General features: G+C 45.5%; 1 protein-coding gene across 1 annotated transcript; it reads left to right on the top strand.

Moving 5' to 3' along the window:
* The first annotated feature begins 29 nt into the window (after positions 1-29).
* Positions 30-20941, top strand: WDR3 (WD repeat domain 3). Its single transcript, XM_051778628.1, has 26 exons — positions 30-322; positions 1668-1877; positions 2337-2455; positions 4093-4171; positions 4512-4607; positions 5070-5180; positions 6116-6217; positions 6337-6434; positions 7374-7469; positions 7781-8011; positions 8768-8861; positions 9218-9319; positions 9995-10080; positions 10528-10663; positions 11372-11428; positions 12116-12216; positions 12365-12476; positions 12591-12725; positions 14249-14299; positions 14989-15054; positions 15874-15966; positions 16523-16570; positions 18316-18359; positions 18848-18976; positions 19464-19557; positions 20168-20941. Exons 1-26 carry the CDS (start codon positions 152-154, stop codon positions 20321-20323), a joined length of 2817 nt encoding a protein of 938 aa, XP_051634588.1. The 5' UTR covers positions 30-151; the 3' UTR covers positions 20324-20941.
* The last annotated feature ends 748 nt before the right edge of the window (positions 20942-21689 follow it).

Here is a 21689-nt window from a genome sequence, read left to right as displayed (position 1 = left end):
CGCCGCACTTCCAGCCGGGCCCGCCGTGACGCACTTCCAGCGCGGCGGGTGACGGGCCGGGAGCGCCGCACGTGTGGGGCCGCTGCTCCCTCCGCGCGTTCCTCACGCATCCCCTTCTTCCCCTCGCGCGCCCCTCCGCGTTCCCGCCGCCATGGGGCTGACGCGGCAGTACCTGCGGTACGAGCCCGCCGCGCTGTTCGGGCTGGTGGCGAGCGCCAGGAGCAGCGTGGCCTTCGTGGCGCTGCGCGGGGAGCGGGGCCGCTACGTGGCCGTGCCGGGCTGCGAGCACGTGTTCGTGTGGGACACGCGGAAAGGAGAGAAGGTGCGAGCGGGGCCCGCCCGGGATGCGGTGCCGGGGGGTGATGGGTGGCGGGGCACGGCTGGGGTGCAGCGTGCGGGGCTTTTGGGCCACCTGAATCAAAGCTGTTTGTGTTACCGGGCGGTATTTGAAGAGAAGCGACACCTGCACAGCTTCCCCCCTTCTGTAGTGCGAGCACAGTGTGAGGTTTGATTGTGGCTCGAGTCCGCAGTTCCGGTCGTGTCCTGACCCCGTCGTGTTGTCGTTTTCCAATTCCCCAAACTGGTCATTGGACCAAAAGGATCCCGCAGAGTGTTATTTTTTTGATAGTCCAGAATAAATTCCAATGTTGGATGCTTACAAGAAGGTCTTGGTACTATTTATTTCTGTTTAAGGGCTTGATAAGATTTGCATTTGTTGAAATCTCACAGACAGCACTGCCACACAGAGCAGATGCAGCTGCAGATGATTTAGATATCTCGAATGCAGCAGCTCTCACCTTTGTTTTCTTTTGATAGTACCTTGTGGCCATCAGTTGTCAGAGGGAGGGAATGGTGGTCCTGCTGTTCTGCTCTTACTGTGAGAGTAATTTATTTTATCTTGACTTAATCCTAAAATGGCTGGATCTCACTGTGGATCCTTTGAGATTTGCCTCAGTACCTCAGTTGAGGATGAGTAATTGCTGTCATGGTGACTGGAAAGCTGCTCCCTGTTTAGCTGGCTGTGTGAAAGTTCTTGGATGAATCAGGGATGTCATGGAGTTTGTGTTCTGGCTGTGGAACTGGGCATCCCATGTGAAATTTGTATCTCATAGGAAGGCAGTGAGCTGTAACTTTAAGGACTTTGCCACATGTTGTCTCCTGAAATCACTGTAAGTGCTACTGTCCACTACAAACTGAAATCAGGATTTACTTCACAGCCCCTAGAGTCTGGCAGCTGGTATGTTGTTTTGGAGATGTTCTTGTGCAGTCTGTGGGGAAGCAGTTCTGTTCTATTCCTGAGAAAGGCCAGGCAAGAGAGGATGAATTAGGAAGAAACTGTCAGTCTTTACTCTCATACAATGCTTCTTGCTCTCTGGCACTTAAAACGCGGAGGCAGAATTCTGAACTGCTGAGTTCCAGGCTTCATTCTGCACCAGTTTCCTGTTTATGAGAAAGTACTTCCCTTCTAACTGCTGTTTGCCTTGGAAAATGGGGCTAATGACACTGTATTTGGTGCAGGAAGTTGAAAAACGAACTTACAAAATGGCAGAAGCTCTCAGTTGGATGTTCAGTTTAAGAGTAGAGAATGTTCTTTCTGCTGTGTAAATATCTGGCTCTGACATATCATTTATCAACATTATACATGTTTTGTCTCCTAAAAATTGCAGGTTCTTATCCTTAAGGGTCTCAAGCAGGAAGTCAGTTGCCTCTGCCCGTCTCCAGATGGGTTGCACTTGGCTGTTGGGTACGAAGATGGATCAATCCGTATCTTCAACCTCCTAAGCGGAGAAATGAATATCACTTTCAATGGACACAGGGCTGCAGTTACAGCACTGCAGTATGACCATCTGGGTGGCCGTCTTGTATCTGGCTCAAAGGTGAGGGTTGCTCATCCGGAGGATGGCTCTTTCACAGAGATGCTCCATGGGGAAGGCTGACCTGCACTAAAATGTTCAGCATTTTAAGTGGGTTGTGTGGCCTCTGCCTGTAGCAAAAGGATAGCAGTGAGAGGAGTTAGGATAGCAAGACAGTGCTGAAGTTGGGGAGCCCAGGGCTGGGAAAGCAGCAGGGGCTGCAGGGCAGGAGTAGGGTACTAGTAGAGATTTTAAAGTGAAGAAGCTTGTGAGGTCAGGAATAGTGAAAGTGACTCAGTCTGGGATAACAATACATTTATTAGTCTGAATGCACCTTTTGGGAAGCAATGGTACTTGCATTAAGTATCCTTGACATTCAAGTTGAGAGTGAGAAAGTGTGCTCTCAGGTGATATTTTCAGTCTTGTAGCAGAAGTTTTGCAGAGACAAATGCCAGTACCTTGGAGATGCTCTCTCTGTTCTAGGATACCGAAGTCATCGTCTGGGATGTCATCAATGAGAGTGGTCTGTACCGGCTGAGAGGACACAAGGATGCTGTCACTCAAGTCCTTTTCTTGAAGGAGAAGAACCTATTGGTCACCAGGTGAGCCAGGCTAAGTGTAGTTGTTGATCAGGAAAGCAGGCATGGTTTTCCTTGAAATTTAGACATCCTATGTTCTACAGCCATTTGCATTCTCCTTCTTGTCTCATGAGATCTCAGATCCACCATCATCTTTGATTTTGTCACATCCACATATTTTTTAACAGTACTTGAATCCAGATGTGGTTAGTGGAGCTGAAATGGCCATACTGAAAAAACAGTATTTAGAAAAGGGTTTAACAAGCTGGTAAATGCAGCAACTTAAAATTATTTTAACAAGGAATGATGATGATATGTTCATTATATATGTAACCATTTTTGCTGTTTATCTTGAAGAATTAACCAGACTTAACTGTCTGTATGTGTAACTCAGACAACAACGTGACAGAAAAATTGCTTCCTCGTAAGCTGTAAATATAGGAATAAATTAAAAGATGGTAAGGGGTTTTTTTAGTTGGTTTTTAGTTATTCAACATGAACTGCGAGTTGACTAAATTCTTTTAATAATAAATGGTTGACAGAAGATACTCTTGCTGAAGTGTCAGTAATTTTTTACTTATCAATATGTCATCTAATAGCCTAATAGAAAAGTCCATGCAATCAGTTGAGTGTAAAATTAGAGTTTCTTTAGCTTTTTTTTATTTTTTCAGATGGAAAAAGTAGTATTTGATCAGTTTAGTGGATGATACCCATCTCTTAATGCAATTTCAATATTTGCAGGTCAGCTTTACAAATGCTTCTTAATTTTCTCAGTAGCTAAATTGAGATAAAATTCCTCTCTGTTTTTTTACCTATTTTAACAGAGTAGAGATATTATCCTGTTTTTCTGGAGATACAAAGTCTTGCTTCCTTACTTTAGATTGTTTTATTGCCCAAGCAACTAACTGCCTTCCTTCATGTACAGAATTTTTTGTGGTATTTTCATATGTCCAATTTACAAATGCCTTTGGATCCTATGTAACAAAAGAGGTGGATTAACAATAAATACCACTTGTAATCAGAGAGTTTTTTTTGTCCTGAGGGAGCTTAGTAATGTAACAATTTATATCTTGATTTAATTGAAACTTATTGAGGAAAGAGGCTCTGACAAACTTACCAAAAATAAAGTTAAATTGTTGTAGGGTGCGCTGAAAGAACCTGTTTAAATGCTGGAATTACTTTTCTTGGATGCTCTTGTAGGATTGAGGCAGCTTAATGTGTGTGTTTTCAAGGAGATCTAATGGTATGTGGGCTTTGAAGGACTGAAACAGCTGTAATTGTTAGGAGGAGCCACTCCAGATGAGTGTTCAAGAGGAAGGGATCTGTGTTTCTTGTAGCCTGGTCAATGCACAGGCATGGCACTGGTTGCGACTAAGGAGAATCATTCTCATCCTGAATAAGCAAGAAAGAAGGCAGTGTGACACTGGGGCTGGCAGCTGCACCCAGAGGTGGAAGCAGTTTTTGTAGTACTTTTTGTAGTACTTTTGCATTGCTCTACTTTGTTCTTGTGTAGGTTGTGAAATTCAGTGTCTGAGCAGCTGCTCTGGGAAATGTTATGGCACGTTTTAGATTTTTTTTTTTTCTGTATTTCTACCACTTTTCTAAGCATGTGTGCTCTGGCAGTCTTTCCTCAAGTGCTGAGTTTTGATTCTTTGTTCCAGCGGCAAAGACACATTGGTAAAATGGTGGGATCTGGATACCCAGCACTGCTTCAAAACTCTTGTTGGACACCGAACTGAGGTAAAGGGGACATGTGGGGAACTGCTGGGGTGGAGGGACTTTGGATTACATGGCTCACTTTGTGCTTTCCCTGCTCTCAGGAGTTGTAAGCTGGCACTGTCATACATTTTACTTGTCATTAGGCTTTAGGAATGAACAAATGAGAAACTTCTATACTTTCCAGGAGCTGTCATCAACATGCAGTGGGTGACAATTCCGATACAGATGTCCCCAGAGGAGGTCTCAGCTAACCATTCTCTTTTGTTTAATTAATTTAAATAAATCAATTAAAGATGCACTGCTGTTGTTGTGATAGTTAAAGCAGCCATAAGCCATTTCCTCACACTGTGTCTCTGGACAGGTCTGGGGCATGGCTTTGCTATCCAAAGAGAAGCGTCTGATCACTGGGAGTGCTGACAGTGAGCTGAGGGTGTGGGATATCACATACATCCAGGAGGTAAGACACTCCCTCTGTAACCCCTCAATCTTCCCCCTGTCCGGCTGCTTGTCTTTGGACTGAGGTGGGACTGGTACATATGAAAATCTAATTGATGTTCTGGGAAACAGAGCCAAAGCAACATCTTTGCTGTCTGAGGGGTCCGGAAGCTGCCCTTGGGATAGGCTTTGCTGTTTTCTCTGTTTTTAGCTTTCAAGTGAGGCTGCAAGCACTTGCAGAACAAGATTTCCACAGTGTGTCAGATCTTCCTGCCTTATGGCTAGAGGGGACAGTCTTGTGGGTGGATGATAATCAGAGGAGAACATGGAGTGCTTGGTGCCTCCAGGCATGCTGTAGGCCACTCTGGTGTACATTAACTAATTGTATCTCCAGGGAAATGAAGTGTGAGACAGGAACAAGAATGCTGTAGCTCTTATGGTTTAAGGTACTCCTTATGGTGGTTTTTTTTCTGCCCATGAACAGGTAAAAGACCCTGACGAGCCAGAGTCCAAGAAAAGCAAAGGGCCTTCACCTGGCACAGAAGAAAACACTGAAGAGGATGAGACCTTAGAATTGGATGAGCATCCTGAGGAAGTAAGATCAGTTTTCTGTGCTGTCTATGAGATGGTATATCTAACCCCATTTATACCCTGAGTGTCATATTTAACCTATTTGGGAAAACGTGATTCTTGTTTTTCTCCCTTATTCTTCTCTTGCTCCGTAACAACTTCCTCAGCAGCAGTTGCTGCCTCATCTACCTGCAAAACATCAGCAGAACTATGTGTGCCAAAACACATACACATTATTCTCCACTGAAAGAGGAGGACTAGCAGATGTTTAAAGTTTAACTCTGCTAATAGAGCTCCTTGATCAAATAACACAGGATTAAGACAGTTACTGGCTGGTTGGCAGTGCTGATGCTGAGCTTTGCAGAAACTGGGAGGTCAGAGTTGTACCATAATGAAGTATGATGTGAGATTTGATTGCAGAAAGCCATTTTTACTTGTGCTGCTGCTGGAGGCTTTACTGAATCTTTCTTTCTGGTGGAACTTTCTAGGGTATGGCTCAGATTTCACATCGCTTGTAGTTGTGGTAGATACCTTGTTAAAGAATTTTCCAACTTCCTCTCCAGGTGATTTCTCTCCCTTCAATCCTTTGTTTAAGAGTCTTTGTTGTCACCCTCTCTGCCTCTACTGACAGAGGAACTAAGTTCTGGTGCCTTTGTAGCATAAAAATTCATCTCTGTCTCTTAAATGGCTGTGGTTTGCCAATAAATTTAAGGTATTCTTCCACTGAGACTGTCAATGATTATTTTTCAGTTAAAATGCAACAAAATATAAGGAGATAAGCTTTGTAGCTCACACAGATGCTTGTTTTGTCTCGACTGTCCTTACTAGCTGTTCTACCAAGACCTTTTAGATTCATTTCCCCCTCTTCTCTTCTTGACTTCCCTTGTCAGCAGGTTTCTGAGTTTGCTTGGGAAGATCATTTGACATTTCAGACCAGAGATTTTTCTTCTTTCCCTATAGCGCATCGTTAAGTGCAGCAAAGTTGGATCCATTGTGCGGGAAGGGAGAGACCGAGTAGTTACTCTTGCCACAGACCGAATGGGCAAGTTTTTGGCCTGTCATGTGAGTAATAGGCTCCTCTGCTATTGAGCTGTAGAGGAGGCTGTTAGAGACCTTGGGTAATTTCTGTGAGGGCCAGCCAGGGCTTTGCACTCCTTTGACTTTGTTTGCTCTGTCTCTAGGGAACAGATGCTGTTCTGGAAGTGTTTGCTGTCCTTTCTGAAGAGGAAGTGCAGAAGAAATTGGAAAAGAAAATTAAGAAAGCAAAGAAAAAAGCCAAGTAAGCAGTCTTTTGGATGTATTTGGATGCTGTCAGTGTCCAGAAAACTGTTAGAAAAGCCACTCAAGTAGCATTACGCAGTGGTTGAACTCCAAGCTTTTGGTCATTCTGTTTCTGCTAGCCGTTGTATTTTGGGGTTGCTGTTCCTGTGCATCCTTGGTGCTTGTCTGATCAACATTGCTCTTAGAGACCAAGTAAAGACGTTTCTTTCTGAGTCTTCCCCTTGCAAAAAAAGAAGCTAATGTGTGCAAAGAAATGGTCATAAAATAAGTTTTTCAGAGCTACTCACCTCTACTGAGGTGCTGTTTATACTGCTTGGTGCATGAAAGTAAATCCTTGATAGGACATGCAGGAATGAGAGTTCCATATGAAAAGTCAGAGTGACTCTGATACCTCATCTCCTGTTTTACATGAGGCTCGTGAGAGCTTACATACAGGTGAGAGCTTTCTTAATGTTTTCTTAGTGTTAAGTGTGTCTCTGCATATCCTGGCACTTAACAGGTGCCTCAGAGCTGCCCTTAGGGAGAGGTCTGACTCCAGGGTAGAAACTAAAGCACAGGGTGTGTAAATCTGGAGATGCATTTTGGCAATGGCTGAGGACTTTTGGTGGGTGGTAGGAGATGAGCAGAAGCTGCTCTCACTCTCGAACACAGCTTTCTGTTGCCTGTTTTGCATCCGTATTTCTCACATGCCTTGTTCAAGTGCTTTGGCTCCAGACGAGGTTGCCTTTTTTAGGACAGATTTTCTCTTTAGTAGTCTTCATACCGGCACAAACTTCACTGTCTCACCCTGTTCCTAAATGTGATTGGCATTGCTGGATAAGAGAGAGATTATTTTCGGCAGGCTAAGCGATTACTTTATGTTGTTCTGTGTCTCTGTGTTAGTTTGTGTTGGCTGTGATGGGTCACTTGACTCTCCTCCTTTATCTGACATTTGTAGACAGAAATCTGAAGAGGTGCCTGAAAGGAGTGTGGAGCTGAGCCTGCAAGAGGAGATTCAGCGGGTCACTAATGTCAAAGCTTCTTCGAAAATCAAGTGAGTGAGCCTGTGATAGAGCCTGAGCAATGGTTATGCAGCTACCTGGGGAGAGCTCTGCACAACTCGATAGGGGGAGAGGTGGAAGAAATTTCCCCTTTGACATTTGTTTAGCTTGGAGCTGGGGAGAGGCCTACCGTGATCTCCAGTCCATTAACACTCTTCCGCACACTTCTGCGTCTTAGCGTGCACTTGCCTGTTGGATGTGCTCTGTCATTTGTGTACTGTATCATTTGACCTTGATATTTGATCCCTCCTACAGTTTGCCTTATTGCCCCTGTGTACAGCTCTGATTTTGTCTGATCAAACAGGTCATTTGACTTGATTCTCTCTCCAAAAGGAGAGCTGAAGATCGTACTGTTGCTCCAGAACAACATCATTGAGTCGTACAACCTGGACCTGTCAGCACAAGTCCCACAGGCTGTCCGTGCGTCCAAGATAACCATTGGAGGCCACCGCAGTGATGTCAGAACGTTGGCTTTTAGCTCTGACAACATTGCCATTCTCTCAGCAGCTGCAGAGTCTGTAAAGATTTGGAACAGGTATGTAGTCCAGTTGGGTCAGTGTCCTCTGCCCTGTGTGTGTCAGTCTCACAGAACTCAGATGAAAAGCAGTGATAAGGGAGAGGAGACAATGGAGAGTGATAAAATAGTGAATGAAGTAAAGGAAATAAAAAGAAAACAATTTGATTTGTTTTCTTATTAGGGAAACTGAGAAGCTGTACACCTAAAATTGCAACACAAGGTCTAAATGCAAAAGTCATACATAGTAGTCTGGTAGAGACTGTATTATGTTGTGAGGGTTTTTTTGTTTTTTTTTCATTTTTAATAAGAGGTACTAACTGTTACGCTAAACAAGCTACTGCCTGTTCTTTTGAGACCATGTGGGTTATCTGAAGGATCTAGTATTAGACTGAGTAGGCTCTGCTTTGATCTAGATTGTTGTCCCAGTGTTTCCTAAGTGGTACAGTGTTTCAAGCTCTGTTACCTTTGAACTCTCTCCCTTATACTCCTCTCTCCTCTCCTGAGTGACAGGAGTTGCTGTTGGAGGACGGGAGCTCTGTCCTTCCTCACAACAGCCATAAGTCGTGATGGTGGACTATATAATTGCATGTTTTTATGGAAAATGTTCTTAGCAGTGATGCTGGATAGCATTTGGGTCATAGGATGGTGGTGGTGTCTCTTCTGACCCCAGCTGAAAGACAGCTGTGGGCAGATGCTACTCTGGAGCATGTCTCTCACTGAGTGGGCCAGATTTTGTGTCTGATAAGAGGATCTGGGCTCTGTCTCTGCCCACAGATCGACCTTGCAGTGCATCCGGACGATGGACTGTGAGTATGCGCTCTGCTCGCTCTTTGTCCCGGGAGATCGGCAGGTCATCATTGGCACCAAGGTAAGGAGTGTCCTTCTGCACTCCACACTGCCCAGGTCTGGAAATATGTTGTGAAAGTGTCATTAAGGCAGCCTCACAGAAAATGCACTGTGTCTCCTGATGTGGAGCACTCTGTTTTAGGTGTAAAAACCTCTCTGACAGGTTCTGCTCTGTTCCCAAACTCTTTATGGAGTTCTTTTAGCTTGAACTGAACATCTGGGGAGAGCTCCGACATCCCTGACGGAGATCAGGAGTTTGGTCCTCTTTGTAACAGTCATCTAATGAAGCTGGCTACTGGGGAGATGGATGGCAGGGAGCTATCATGAGTTGTGAGCGGAGGGGCTGATTTGTCGTCTGTGATGTATCTTTCTCCCCAGACAGGGAAGCTGCAGCTGTATGACCTGGCTTCTGGGAGTCTGATAGAGACACTTAATGCTCACGATGGGGCAGTGTGGTCCATTGCTCTTTCACCAGACCAGGTAACTTAGCCACCTTTCTAAGTATCATCTGTAGCATGTCTTTTTGTGTAGCTCCTTCCTTCAGTGTTGTGTTTACACTACTGATCAGACATGGGAACCCCTCATCCTGGGAGGTGGAGAATGCAGCTCGTAGCATCTAAGAGCTTTGTAGTGGAATCAAAACAATAGCAAGCAATAACCTGCCTGACATTCGTGCGCCCTACAGGTTAAAACATACAGGATAGATTTTACTCTTGTTCTGAACGTAGTGTAAATGGGATAATGTTGAACTGTTCTTCATTTAGAAGGCTGTGCTTGTGTGGTGATGGTAGGGTGTGTGTGATCCAGTAACAGTGGGAGTGTCAAGTTGCCCAGAAAACGCATGCACATTGTTACCTACAGCTGAGGTGACTGCTTTCGGTCCCAACATTTCAGTCCAGGTTTTGATTTTTGTTTGGGGTCTTTGTTTTAGACCTCCTTACTAGAGCTTTTGAAATTGTTGTTGCTCCTCAGCCAATGGATAATGCATGCTTTAACCAGAGCAAGTGTTCCTGGTGGTGTCCACTTAATCATTTTAATGCTGTAGGAAAGTGGAACACTTCAAAAACCTTCTTGTGTGTTGGCAATTCCTTGCTGTAGAATTTATCTGGATTATAGCAATTGGTTTCACAATAACTTTTTTGTTTTCCCCTGCAGCGTGGCTTTGTGACAGGAGGAGCTGATAAATGTGTCAAGTTCTGGGAGTTTGAGCTTGTGAAGGATGAGAGCAGTATTCAGAAAAGGTGAGAAAATAAACCTTTCTGGGCTATGTTGAGCTGCAGTCTCTGTTGTTGTTGATGAATGCTTTGGCCTTTGCTGTGCACTGCAAGAAGTGCCCATGACATCTGTATGGAACATGTGGAGAAGAGTGTGAGCTTGGTGCTGTTTTGTGAAGGCCTGAGCTTAGCTGGAGAAGGGCACTTGTCTAATTCTGATCCCTTTCTTCTGTATGAGTTTAGCTTCTAATCAGGATAGGCTTCCAGATCATTAAGTATTAAATTTAGCAGTGAAGTTCATCAGCCTGCAAGGCCTGCTTATTTCCAGTCCTGTCTTATAAAATTCATAGTGAGGAATGAGATGCTGCATGTTACAATTAACTTGCATTCCCCGGATGCAGTGTGGGACTTCCTATTTCTTCCTAACTTGTTTGTTTGGGATAACAATTGTTTTTTTCCTCTTCTTGTTGCCAGGCTTTCCATGAAACATGTGCGCATTTTACAGCTGGATGAAGATGTTCTCTGTGTGCGGTACAGCCCCAACCAGAAACTGCTGGCTGTCTCCTTACTGGATTGCACTGTGAAGATTTTCTATGTTGACACGCTCAAGGTGTGCAAGACCAAATGGGCTGTGAGGCTGTGCAGGGAGTGATGTAATGGTAACCTGCAAGATGAGGAATACATAAGAAAAATGTCTGTTTATTGCGCAACACTAGTAAGAATCAGAGAGACTATGCATCCTGCTTCAGGTGCCTGTTTGCTAGCAAACCTGGCAGAACCATGGCTGGCTGACACTGGGGAAAAGATCCATGTATCATTTGGAAAGCGTTCTGAGCCTGTAGGTGTCAAGGTTCATTCTAAACGTTGCAGACATGGTGTTACTCCTGAATTGTGAGGCACTGTAAGGGTGTAGATGGATGTGTCACATGTGGCACTAAATAGGGCATAGCAGAGGCAAAACCTGGGGGAGGAGAACCTTCCTTGTGAACAGTGTGTGGTGGTTTTGTGAGTTGTGTATTAGCACATGAATGTTAGGGAGTGACACAGGACAGACTGGGGCTGACAGATAGGCAGAGAGAAATAAACTCCATAGGCACTGGTGATTAGCACCAGAATAAGTTCAGCTTGCTTGGGTACTTCCACCCTTCTCTCAGTTCTGCCATCATGGCCCTGCTGCAAACTGTTCAGGGCAAGAATAGAAGTGGAGCAGCACTAGAAAGACAGAGCTCCTGACGCAGATCAAAACTAGCCTGTAGCTTGAGATTTTTACACATCTCTACTCAGCATGCCTAACTGAGTCACCTTTCTTCTGCTTCAGTTTTTCCTCTCTCTGTATGGACACAAACTGCCAGTGCTGTGTATGGACATCTGCTATGTAAGTATCATTAGGGCTGTGTTAGGTGGGTCAGTGGGTGATATGGATGATTGTGAGAACCTCTGCTAGCAGCAAGGCTTCTAGGATAATGGTTTCTTATCACCCCCTTGCTCCCAACTCAGCAGTTTCTGTATGGGACACAGCAAGCAGTTCTGTGCTCCCTGGAAGGAGTACCAGAGTAGTGGTTATGACGGAACTGACCAGGGCATTTTGTGAGTGAGTGGAAATCAAAATGCTCTTGTGGTTCCTTAGACTCAGCTTAAAAGGTACTGCCTGCTCTCTGCTAAACTTACGAACTATGTGAGAGGAACCTGAATTTTTTGTTAGTGGGAGCAGAGACCAGGTGCTGAGATGAAGCACCCTCTTGTCTGCTTTCATGTCTGTTCATTCTTGGGCTGCATCTTGCTCTGGGGTGTCTTTGAAATGAGGCTCATTGAAAGCCAAGAATATCAAGATATAATTAAATACCTGCAGAGGTTCAGAAGAGGGCCAGAGTGCTGTCAGTGCGCTGTACCAGTACCACAGGCATGGGCCACCATGGTGAGAGAAGGTGGAGGTATCAGAAGGCTGTATTTCAGGGGCCAGATACCTGCCTACTCATCAGTACTTAGTCACTGGTTCAGCAGCAGTTCCTCGTGGGGCTGCCAGCCAGCTACCCACACCCTCCTCTCTGTTTTTGCTCTGTAGGATGGGACTCTGATTGCGACCGGCTCTGCTGACAGGAATGTGAAGATTTGGGGCTTGGATTTTGGAGACTGTCACCGTTCTCTCTTTGCCCATGATGACAGGTTGGTCAAATCCTACAGCATCTGGGCTGTGGACTCTCTTGTCTCCAAGGGATTGTGATCCAGCAATAATCCTTTTGTCCAGCATAGAGTGGGGGGAAGGTCTGCACTGTTCCCCAAGTGGGTAAATTTGAGCCGCCTTCTCTTCCAGTGTGATGTATCTGCAGTTTGTGCCGAAATCCCATCTCTTCTTCACAGCTGGGAAGGACAGCAAGATTAAGCAGTGGGATGCAGATAAATTTGAACATATCCAGACCCTGGAGGTAGGAAGTTTTTGAGATTGTTGAAAGGAAGCATTATCCCTGCATGAGCAGCATTTTCCTCAGGGGTGGGAGTTGGGTGGTGTTCATGCCATACCTCTTCTGTCTACCATGCAGGGGCATCACCAGGAGGTGTGGTGTTTGGCACTCAGTCCCAGTGGAGACTATGTGGTGTCAGCATCCCATGACAAGTCCCTGCGCCTCTGGGAAAGGACGAGGGAGCCACTTATTTTGGAAGAGGAGAGGGAGATGGTGAGAGTTGCATCCTTCCTGCCAAAGACAACTTCCAGGACTGTTTTCAGCAGGCAGTTTCCTCATTTTTCACTGTGGAAGAGCCTGGCTCTACACTTGGCAGACTGGCTCATTATGAACCACAGCCTGGTGTTGGGGTGCCCAGGCTTGTCTATCACCTTTTGCATGATGGGACTATGCCCTGAGCTGCCTGCAGACAGCACTTGCAGGTGTTGCCTGTCCTTGCTTGTCCTGCATTGCAGATGCCTGGCTAACTTGCTCTCTGCTTTGCTTCTCTCCTGCTTCTCAGACTTTGGTCTGTAGTTGTGGTTTTCTGCAGGTCTGTTGGCTACTGTCTTTGATATTCTCTTATTCTTTGTCCTCCTTTCGATACAAGTGTGTTTGGGAGGCAGTTCAGCAGGTGGCTGTTGTGGAGTGATGGAAAGCACCACTTCTGTTAAATGCGGTTTGTCTTGGTTTCCCCTTTCCCTACTGTGAGAGGTCCATTCTGTCTTAGTAGCAGGCCCCAGAGCTCAGGGGTGCTGGAACAAGCCCCTTCTATTCCATTTGAGCATGTATTGTGAGGACTCATAGACTCCAAGAAGGACTTCAATAGGAGGGAAGGTATAAAGGTCTCTAGTCCAATCCTGTGCTCACTGCAAGGTAGCCTTAAAGCAGGTGCTCAGATACTTGTCTTGGTACGGGGACATCTCCAAGGAAAGAGATTTTCCAGGCTGTCTGAGCAGCTGTTCCAGTATTGAGCCACCATAGGGGCAGTGGATGTGTTTATTTCATGTATCCAAGTGGAGATTCCATTGGAATAATTTGTAACTCTTGTCTTTTCATTGTATCCCTCAGAGGAGCCTGTCTCTGTCACCCCTTCTTAAAGCAGTTCTCAAACCACGGTGAGGGAAGGAGGCAGAAATGCAGAAGCAGAAGTAGATGAGAAACCTGCAATAGACGTATGGGGTTTTTTTTATCCCAACCTGTTTGCAAGAGCTGACCCAGAGCCTGCACTTTGATGCCCAGTGTTTGGTGTGCTAGGAATGAGGGTGGTAAAAAGAGAGACGTCTTTGCTAGATTCTAGAAAAGTGTGTTTTGGGTCAAGTTTGAGTAGCAAGGTGGGCATGAATACACCAGTAGTGAATTACACGCTGACGTAATTGATGCCTATTCATATGAGAGATGGCAGACTGGAGGCTTTTTCCTCTTGCATGCTAGGACAACCCTGGGACTCCTGTGCTGTGTGACTGGTGAGAGGTCTGGTGCTGAACTGCTGTGGTGTCTGTCTCGGCTTGATGGGCTGCATCCAGAGCAGAGGCCTTAATTTCTTCTTGTCTGAAAGATGCTAGAGTTGCCTGTGGTGTTGGGACCAGCCACAAATGGGCATTTTGCACTGGCACTGTTGATCTCTGCTTATTTATCCTGGTTTTGCAATGGGCTGCATGAAGCTGCAGGCTGCCTTGCTCATCCAGTCTGGAGGGAATTTGTACCCTTGCTGCCTGCTCACCCCTGTTAATATGTTGTGTTCCCATCCACTGTAGCAACGAGAAGCTGAATATGAAGAGAGCGTGGCAAAGGAAGAGCAGCCTGTGGTGAGTTGCACCATCTGAATGTGTGTCTGTCTGACTGTACAAACTCTGGAATAACTATTTCTGTGAGAGGTATAGAAGAGGTACCAGAGAGGAAAGATAATTTTCTTGCTTTGAGGAGGTGCAGGGGGGAAGGTGCTGTGGAAGCTGTGGTTGCACCAAGATGCATTTGACTTTGGTACTTCACACAGACAGCTTCAGGAGATTGTGTGGAGCTGGCTAAACTGCTACACAGTAGCTGTGGACACTGAAACCTTGCTGTGCTTTTGCCCTATTTATCTCCCCAGTTCAGGTCCACACCAGCTCTGTACCAAGGCAGGGCTGCCTTCTGGCAGCTGCTTCCAGGTCCATCTAGTGCAGGACTGGTGGGAAAGACTGATCCCTCTATCTCAGATGCTTAGGTTTTGTTGCTGGTTGTTTTGAGACTTACTGGATTACCTGGCCTCTGTTGGCAGAACAAAAACTGTATTTTCCTGTCTCCCAGAGCTCGGTGTTAGTACAGTGCCTCTGTTCTGGAGGAAAAGCTGTGCACTTGGGAAAACCTATATTTCCCCGCATAAATGACCAGTTTAGGGAACAGGGCTGATGTTTTTCTTAGTATGGATTATGGTAGGATGCCTACCACAGCGGGTGCCTACGTGTATCAGCTGCTCAGCTGCAGAAGGATGGAACTGCAACTCTGTATTTTGTAGGTGCCTGGAGAGACGCAAGGAGAGACAGGGCTGGCAGGAAAGAAGACTATTGAAACCATCAAAGCGGTAAGGTTGTGTGGGTCTGCCAGTGTTGATTTGTGCCTTACCACCCTCTGCTCTAGGGGGGCTGTCACAGGGTCAGAGCATCGGTTTGAAGAGTAACTCATGCTGTCACATAAGGGCAAATTGCCTCTGCCTGCAAGAGCTGTCTGTCCTGCTCCGTGGCCGACAGAGAAGGATCTGACTCTAGAGAGTCCCACACTAGGAAATTCTGAGATCTCTCCAGAGAATGAGATGTGAGATTCCTGTAGCTGCAGCTTTCTCTGCCTGTCGTGTGTGGGACAGACTGGCCTGCTCTTGCCCTGTGGGGTTTGAAGCCCAAAGGAGCACAAGGCAGCTGGGATGTTCTCTAGACATCAGGCCTCTCCCTGAAGGGCTGTGCAGTCCCGTGGGCATCTGTGGAAGGTGAAAATGTATTGTGGAGCTTGAGGAGGGAAGTGTAGCAGGAAGCTGTGGGGGTGGGTAATCTCATGGCCGCAGATTTCAATGGTTTGGTGCTCTCGTAAATACAGAGGAAATCCTTAATCTGAATAGGCAAAATGTCCTGACCCTGGCTTGTGCTTCAAAGGGGTACTGCTTGCTGTGGGTGAAGTTCAGTGTCAAGGCAAGAACTGAAGCTGCAGCAGAGAGCACCTGGGGAAGTAGGGGCAGTGTGGGTGGTGTGTGATGTCTTCAGGACATGATTGATGTACTCAGGTGCAGTCTGGAGCAGAGGTTATTGGGCGAGATGCCCTCTGGTGCTCCAGGTCAGCCCCTCTGCTGCCACCTCCATTTGTCCAGTTGGCTTGTCCTGTGTCACTGATGTGCTGTTCTTGTGTTGCACAGGCTGAGAGGATCATGGAAGCTATCGAGCTGTACAGAGAAGAGATGGCAAAACTAAAGGAACACAATGCCATATGCAAAGCTGCAGGGAAAGAGGTAAAAGACTGAGGAAGGTACCAATCCCAGTGTGTGTTGAGTGTATCCTTCCAGCTCAGGTGGTTAGTATGCAGATAAAGTCAGGATAGCCAGAAACAGCAGATATTTGCTGAAGTCTTTTGGAGAACTAAATGGCACCATGCTCTGAGGCATGGTTAGTGGTGCATTCTTTCCTTCCAATATCTTTATGTTTAAAGCCATAGTAGGATCTACGTTTTGTCCATGGAAGAGTGTGCTGCTGCAAATTCATCCTAAAGCCTAGTCTTTGCCTTCATCTCAACAATCCCTGCTAAATAAGGGGCTTTGATGTAAGGGGGAAAAGTGACAAGAAGTGGAAGAAAATTCATACGTGTTTGAGTTAGTCATATGCTTCTGAGAATGAGATTGTCTAGTGGCTGCAAATGAGGCCTTCAGTGACGTTCTGGAGAGGATGGGGGTGTGGGAATTGCAGGAAGACACTCAGTAAAAGCTCTCTTCTACTATGGATGAAAATTTGGTCTGAATATGCATTTGTACACACACACCTTCCTCATTCTAACCCATTCTGTATCTCCAGGTTCCCTTTCCTGTCAACCCCATCCTCCGTGCCTATGGCAATATTACGGTAAGTGGAATGCCCAGGCCACAGGCTGAGGTTCTTTCTCAGCTTGAGTGGGGCTGGTTGGTTTGCTGGCTGAACCAAAACACTGGGTTGCTGTGGGAAAGAACTGCTTGATCCAACTTGAAAACTTGGCACTTCGGTTTGTGCAAAGCGAACATAATTTGGGTTTTTCACGATTGTGGAGTTTTGGTGGATTTTTTAAATTATTTTTTAGTATCTTGCATGTGTGTTACAAAAGTTTAACCCCATCAGGGTTAAAGAGGGGGGAATGAAATCTTGTGGCTCAGTAGCTAGCAATTTCTTTGCAGGTGGATGATGTTTAATTGAATCCACTGTACAGAAAAGGGAGTTTGGACCTGCTTCCGAAGTCTTGGAGAATATGCTAGTCCAAGTGCTAGGCTGCTGGGTAAAAACATAGGTGCAAATCATGATGTGTCCTGTTATGTGGTTACTTGACCATGATGAGCATCAGTGTGTCAGACCACGAACTAAAGTACTTCATAGGCTGACAGTTGCTAATTCTCTTTCTTGGGAGAAACTCTACCCGTGGACTGTTTGTCCCAACATACCTACTGTGTTGCCTTGACTCAGGAAGCAGGAGCTGGAAGCACATGAAGGCTTCCTGATCCTAAATCAGGAATCTGCCTGTACAGCTGTAACCACAGGCAGGGCTGTGTTGTAGCTACCTGGGTTGACATGTGGCATTTGTACAGCAGTTATGGATTGTGTTTCTATTCCTGAAGAATTTACATTGAAAAAATTCTGTATGGTAGTTAAAAGTCCAGGTTTTGCAGGCTACAGCTGGTGCCTTAACTCACTAATGCTGTACTACTACACAACAGTTTTTACTAAATTCTGAGAATTTTTGACATCCTGCAAAATACACAGGTATGGATTCGTGGATTTCATTGATAAGTAAAAATCCACTACTCTGAGTAGATTAGTTTTTGTTTTCCTGATTTATTCTAATGTGGACTCCTAGACTGTGTTTTTAAGTACCCTTGGGAAGATCCTTGTTTTTTTGTTTTCCCCTTTTCATGGAGTCATAAAATTGTTTGGGTTGGAAGGGACCTTAAAGACCATCTAGTTCCAACCCCTCGCCATGAGTAGGGACACCTTCCATTAGACCAGGTTGCTCAAAGCTGCATGTCAATGCCAGATGAAACAGCCTTCTGTTTTCCTTCTAACTACCTGTAATCACCTTGCAAGAGCCTTTCTGTCACTCCATAACTATGTGTCTATTTTAATTATAAGTTGGATAGACTGAACAGAAGTTAATGAAATCCTATGACTTAATAGTTAGGCACTTTGGCAATTCCCAGTTCTGCTCTGCATTTGCCAAATGCTTTCAGCACATTAACCGGAGTAGCAGGACTTAAGTCATTGGGAGATGAGTTTGCGTTAAGGTTTTATATGTATAATTTGTTTGTTTCACCAAACTTTTTTCCCAGTTTTTACAGGATTCATTGAAGTGAATTGAGATGATTTAGCTTGTTGAATATAAACTAGATTTTTCACAATATTCTTCACCAGTGTAGAGCATTCTGAGAAGGCTGGGTCTGTGTTTTAAGGCGGGCGAACTTCTCAGCTGACTGAAGCTGAAGGAGTTTCCTCTTTGTTCTACTAAGCTTGAGCTGTCTGTTTCACAAGATGCAATTGTGTGTCTTTAACTGTGTGAAATGGGCCTTAAGGCATGTTGGTCATGGAATGTTTCTTGATAAGCAGAGTTGGTGTCTTTCCTGTTACAGCCTTCTGCATATGTGCTAGAAGTTTTCAAGAAGGTCAAGTCAAGGTGAGTCCAAAGAGCCTTATTGCTGAACAGATTTGTAACTGATTATTGAATTTCTAGGCCTGGGACTGGCTGGGGTCCTTGAATGGTCTTTCATGCTAGGTATGGGCAGTGCTAGAGAGCCTGGAGTTACTGTTCCTGGCAGCCTCTTTTGGGAATGGAATTGGGGATTGGAAATTGTTCCTTCCATGGGAAGTGTGGGATGAAGCTTGTGAATGTGGGTTGCCTGGTTGGAGATGTACATGTATGTGGAGAGTAGTTTGGGAATGCTGAGTAGGTAAGGCTGTGTGCCTGCTCCCTGTGCCAGAAGATGCCTGCTGGGCTGTAGTCTGTGCATATGCACTGTGCTTTGTGGGCAGTCACAGACTGGCCATGAGGAATGCTTAGCACAGCTTTTGTACCAGAACCTACCAATATGGAAGTCTTTCCTGCTCATATGTAGCACTGCAGTGGCTGAGACTAATGCTTCTGTCCCTTTGCTTTTTCCTCAGTGAACTGGAAGAGTCTCTCCTGGTGCTGCCCTTCTCCTATGTCCCTGACCTGCTCAGACTCTTCAATGAATATATTCACCTGGGTTCAGATGTTGAACTCCTGTGCCGAGCTCTTCTCTTCCTGCTCAAGTGAGTCCTTTATCTGCCCAGACAGTATCTCGGCTTTCTTATACATTTCTGGGTCTGAACTTCTTGGGAAGCATCCTTGAGAATAAACATGTGGCCTCTGCAGGAGGTAAGGAATCACAGCAGCCCACAGTGAATGGTGTGTGGGAATGGACTGCAGTGTTAACATGCCCAGATGGGGTTGCTGCTCCTGGTGCCCCAAGTCTCATTGGTAGGAAAGATCCTACATCAAGTCTGAAGTGGCACTGTTGGTGGCAGTCATTGTGTAGAGCTCGTGTCCTCAGAGAGATTTTCTCCTTGCACCACCCTATGTTAGACTTCAGAAAATAGCTTTTCCAGATAAATCTGTCCATGCCTGTTATAGTGCTGGTCTGGGGACGCCTAATTTAAGAAAAAAAGTATGTCTGGAACACATAGAGGCTCAGGAGACGGGCTTTCTGATGTTTCTAAGAACAATGCTGCAATACATCACTGCCTGCTTTGTTCCCAGGATACATTTCGGGCAGATCACAGGCAACCACATGCTGGTGACAGTGATAGAAGATCTGAAGAAAACTACCATCTCCAGAGTCAGTGAGGCCCGGGTGAGTGTTGCACCCTCCCCTGCTCCAGGATCTAGAATAACAGGATGGGCCAATGTTTGTGAGCCTGTATTGTCCGTGGTGTCCACTGGGAAAGTTGGTTGGGGGTCTGAGCCCATTTAAATTAAACCATCCTCCTTTGCAAAATAGGCTGCCTTTTCCTTATGTTCTTCCTTATGTGAGCCTAGCTGTGCTCTGTTCCTCATTTACTCTTGGTTATGTGATATATGTATTTGGGCCTTGGCTCACTAGTTTTCTAAATATGTAGGAGGTAAATAAACTTTCTGTTTTTCTTGGGCTTTTCTGTGGGCTGCTGTCTTAATGCAGACTGTGCATCTACCCAGAGACAGCTTCAGGTGCCTGTCAGCAATTTGTCTTTCAGAACAATCAATGTATTATAGCTACTCTTAATAGAGGACTGTGGGGAACCAAGTGCAGGACTGTCTGTTCTCCTACTGGGATGAAGTTTACATTTAAATAATGTTGCATTCTTTAAAGCTGTGGATTGCCCTGCTTTTGTCATTTCTTGGCAAAGGGTTGCCAGTGCAGGACCCTGTGCTCCCTAATGAGCTTGAGATGTGCCTAACAGTGTGGTGCTGGTCTGTCTCTGCAGGATGTGCTGGGATTCAACATGGCAGGGCTCCAGTTCCTGAAGAGGGAGATTGAGGCCAAGGATGAGGTGACATTTTTTGCTGATGCCACTGAACGTTTTGAGGAGAAAAGGAGGAAGAGGAAGAAGAAAGAGAAGATGGTTCTTGCAGTGCTCTAGCATTTGCTGCCCAAGACCTAGAGCACCTGGATAGAGTCATGTAACCTCAGTGCTGGCCATGGAAGCATTCTTGTGGCTGAACATCTGTGCTGATGTCCAGTGGCTGGGACAAAGTCTGTCCCCTCCCTATGTGGTATAACCAGCTTGTAAACCTAACTCAGAATGGTTGTCTCTGAGGTGAACTATCTGTAGTCTGTTGCAAATGTATGCATTTGGACTGTTTCTGAGGTGACTGTCAAAGGCACATGCTCTGCCTCCAGGGGAATGCCCCTTAGCAACTGAGCTGATTATCCTATGAAAGAGATCAGCTCATTTTGGCAGCACAGATTCAATGGAATCCAGCACATGGATTGCTGGTGAGACCATGCCCTGTCCAGGGAAGGCAGCCGGCAAGATTTCATACTGGTTTGACACCTGTTCATGGCTTGTGGCCTCTGGACAAGCTCAGTGACTTCTGCTCAAGTGTGAGAACTTGGTCTACAGCTGCTCAGTTTTTTAGTGGGATGGGGAGAAACACGTCTGTACTCTGTTAAAGGAATATTTATATATGCCCTACAAGACTATTTTGTTCACAGTGTTTTGTCCTGATATTTGTCTAGTAAAGCCTCAGCTGCCTTGCCCTGTTTGTCAGTTTTGAAAGGATTTTTTTCAGGGAATAAAATTAGTGGGAGCAAATGAAAGGGCTGCCACCCGGGATTGTGCTGTTCTGCAGAGCTGGCAGACTGAGCGGAGAAGTGTGGGTTGTTTGCATTGTACTTGATCCAGTTTTTAGAAATTGCACTGGATTGTTGCAATGTTGTACTTGTCCTGTATCAGACAAATGAGTTTATTTTCTCAGCAGGGGCAGAGAGGCAGGATAAAGTGAGCAAGGCTCTGCTGCTCTGGTAAGCTATTAGTTTGTAGTACATGCTGTGTTTTTTACCAGTAATCACAGGTTTGGTGGATGTGGAGGCAGCTTCTAGTTACCTTGCTGGCTGTTGGGCCTCCATGTCTGACTTGGGTACTCAAAGCTGAATTTCTAACCTGCATTTCTAACCTGAATTTCTAACCACATTTCATGTGGATTTTAATTTGCATCCCAGTTTTTGCTGAGTGCTGTTTTTGACTTAGGTTCTCTATTACTAGCAAGTGTGCAAAAAGCAAACAGTTCAGTTGCTCAGTCTTTAGGCAGCACCTCAGGTGTAATAACCACACCTCTTAGAGTAACTGTTGTTTGTAAATAACTTTGTCAGGGGGGCTGATTGTTCACTTGATTCTGCGGAGTCTGGGTAATTTACAGGAGCATGTTGTACTCCAATTCCAGCAGGTGGGTCTCAGACTCTTTACAGAAGTAGCAACCTTCATACAGCTCTGCCAGCTGTTTCTG

The sequence above is a fragment of the Manacus candei genome, unplaced genomic scaffold (assembly GCF_025592945.1).
Source record: "Manacus candei isolate 608988 ecotype Guabito, Panama unplaced genomic scaffold, ASM2559294v1 h1tg000014l, whole genome shotgun sequence".
In the NCBI taxonomy this organism is placed as follows: Eukaryota; Metazoa; Chordata; class Aves; order Passeriformes; family Pipridae; genus Manacus; species Manacus candei.
The sequence above is the reverse complement of the archived record's forward strand: the minus strand, read 5'-3'. Positions and strand labels throughout refer to the sequence as shown.

Excerpts from the sequence above, each read along its gene's own strand:
- WDR3 (XM_051778628.1), top strand. The coding sequence starts at position 152 with ATGGGGCTGACGCGGCAGTACCTGCGGTACGAGCCCGCCGCGCTGTTC. Across the intron at positions 8,012-8,767 it reads TCTGTAAAGATTTGGAACAG|ATCGACCTTGCAGTGCATCC; the intron begins GTATGTAGTCCA and ends CTCTGCCCACAG. Across the intron at positions 9,320-9,994 it reads TTGCTCTTTCACCAGACCAG|CGTGGCTTTGTGACAGGAGG; the intron begins GTAACTTAGCCA and ends TTTCCCCTGCAG.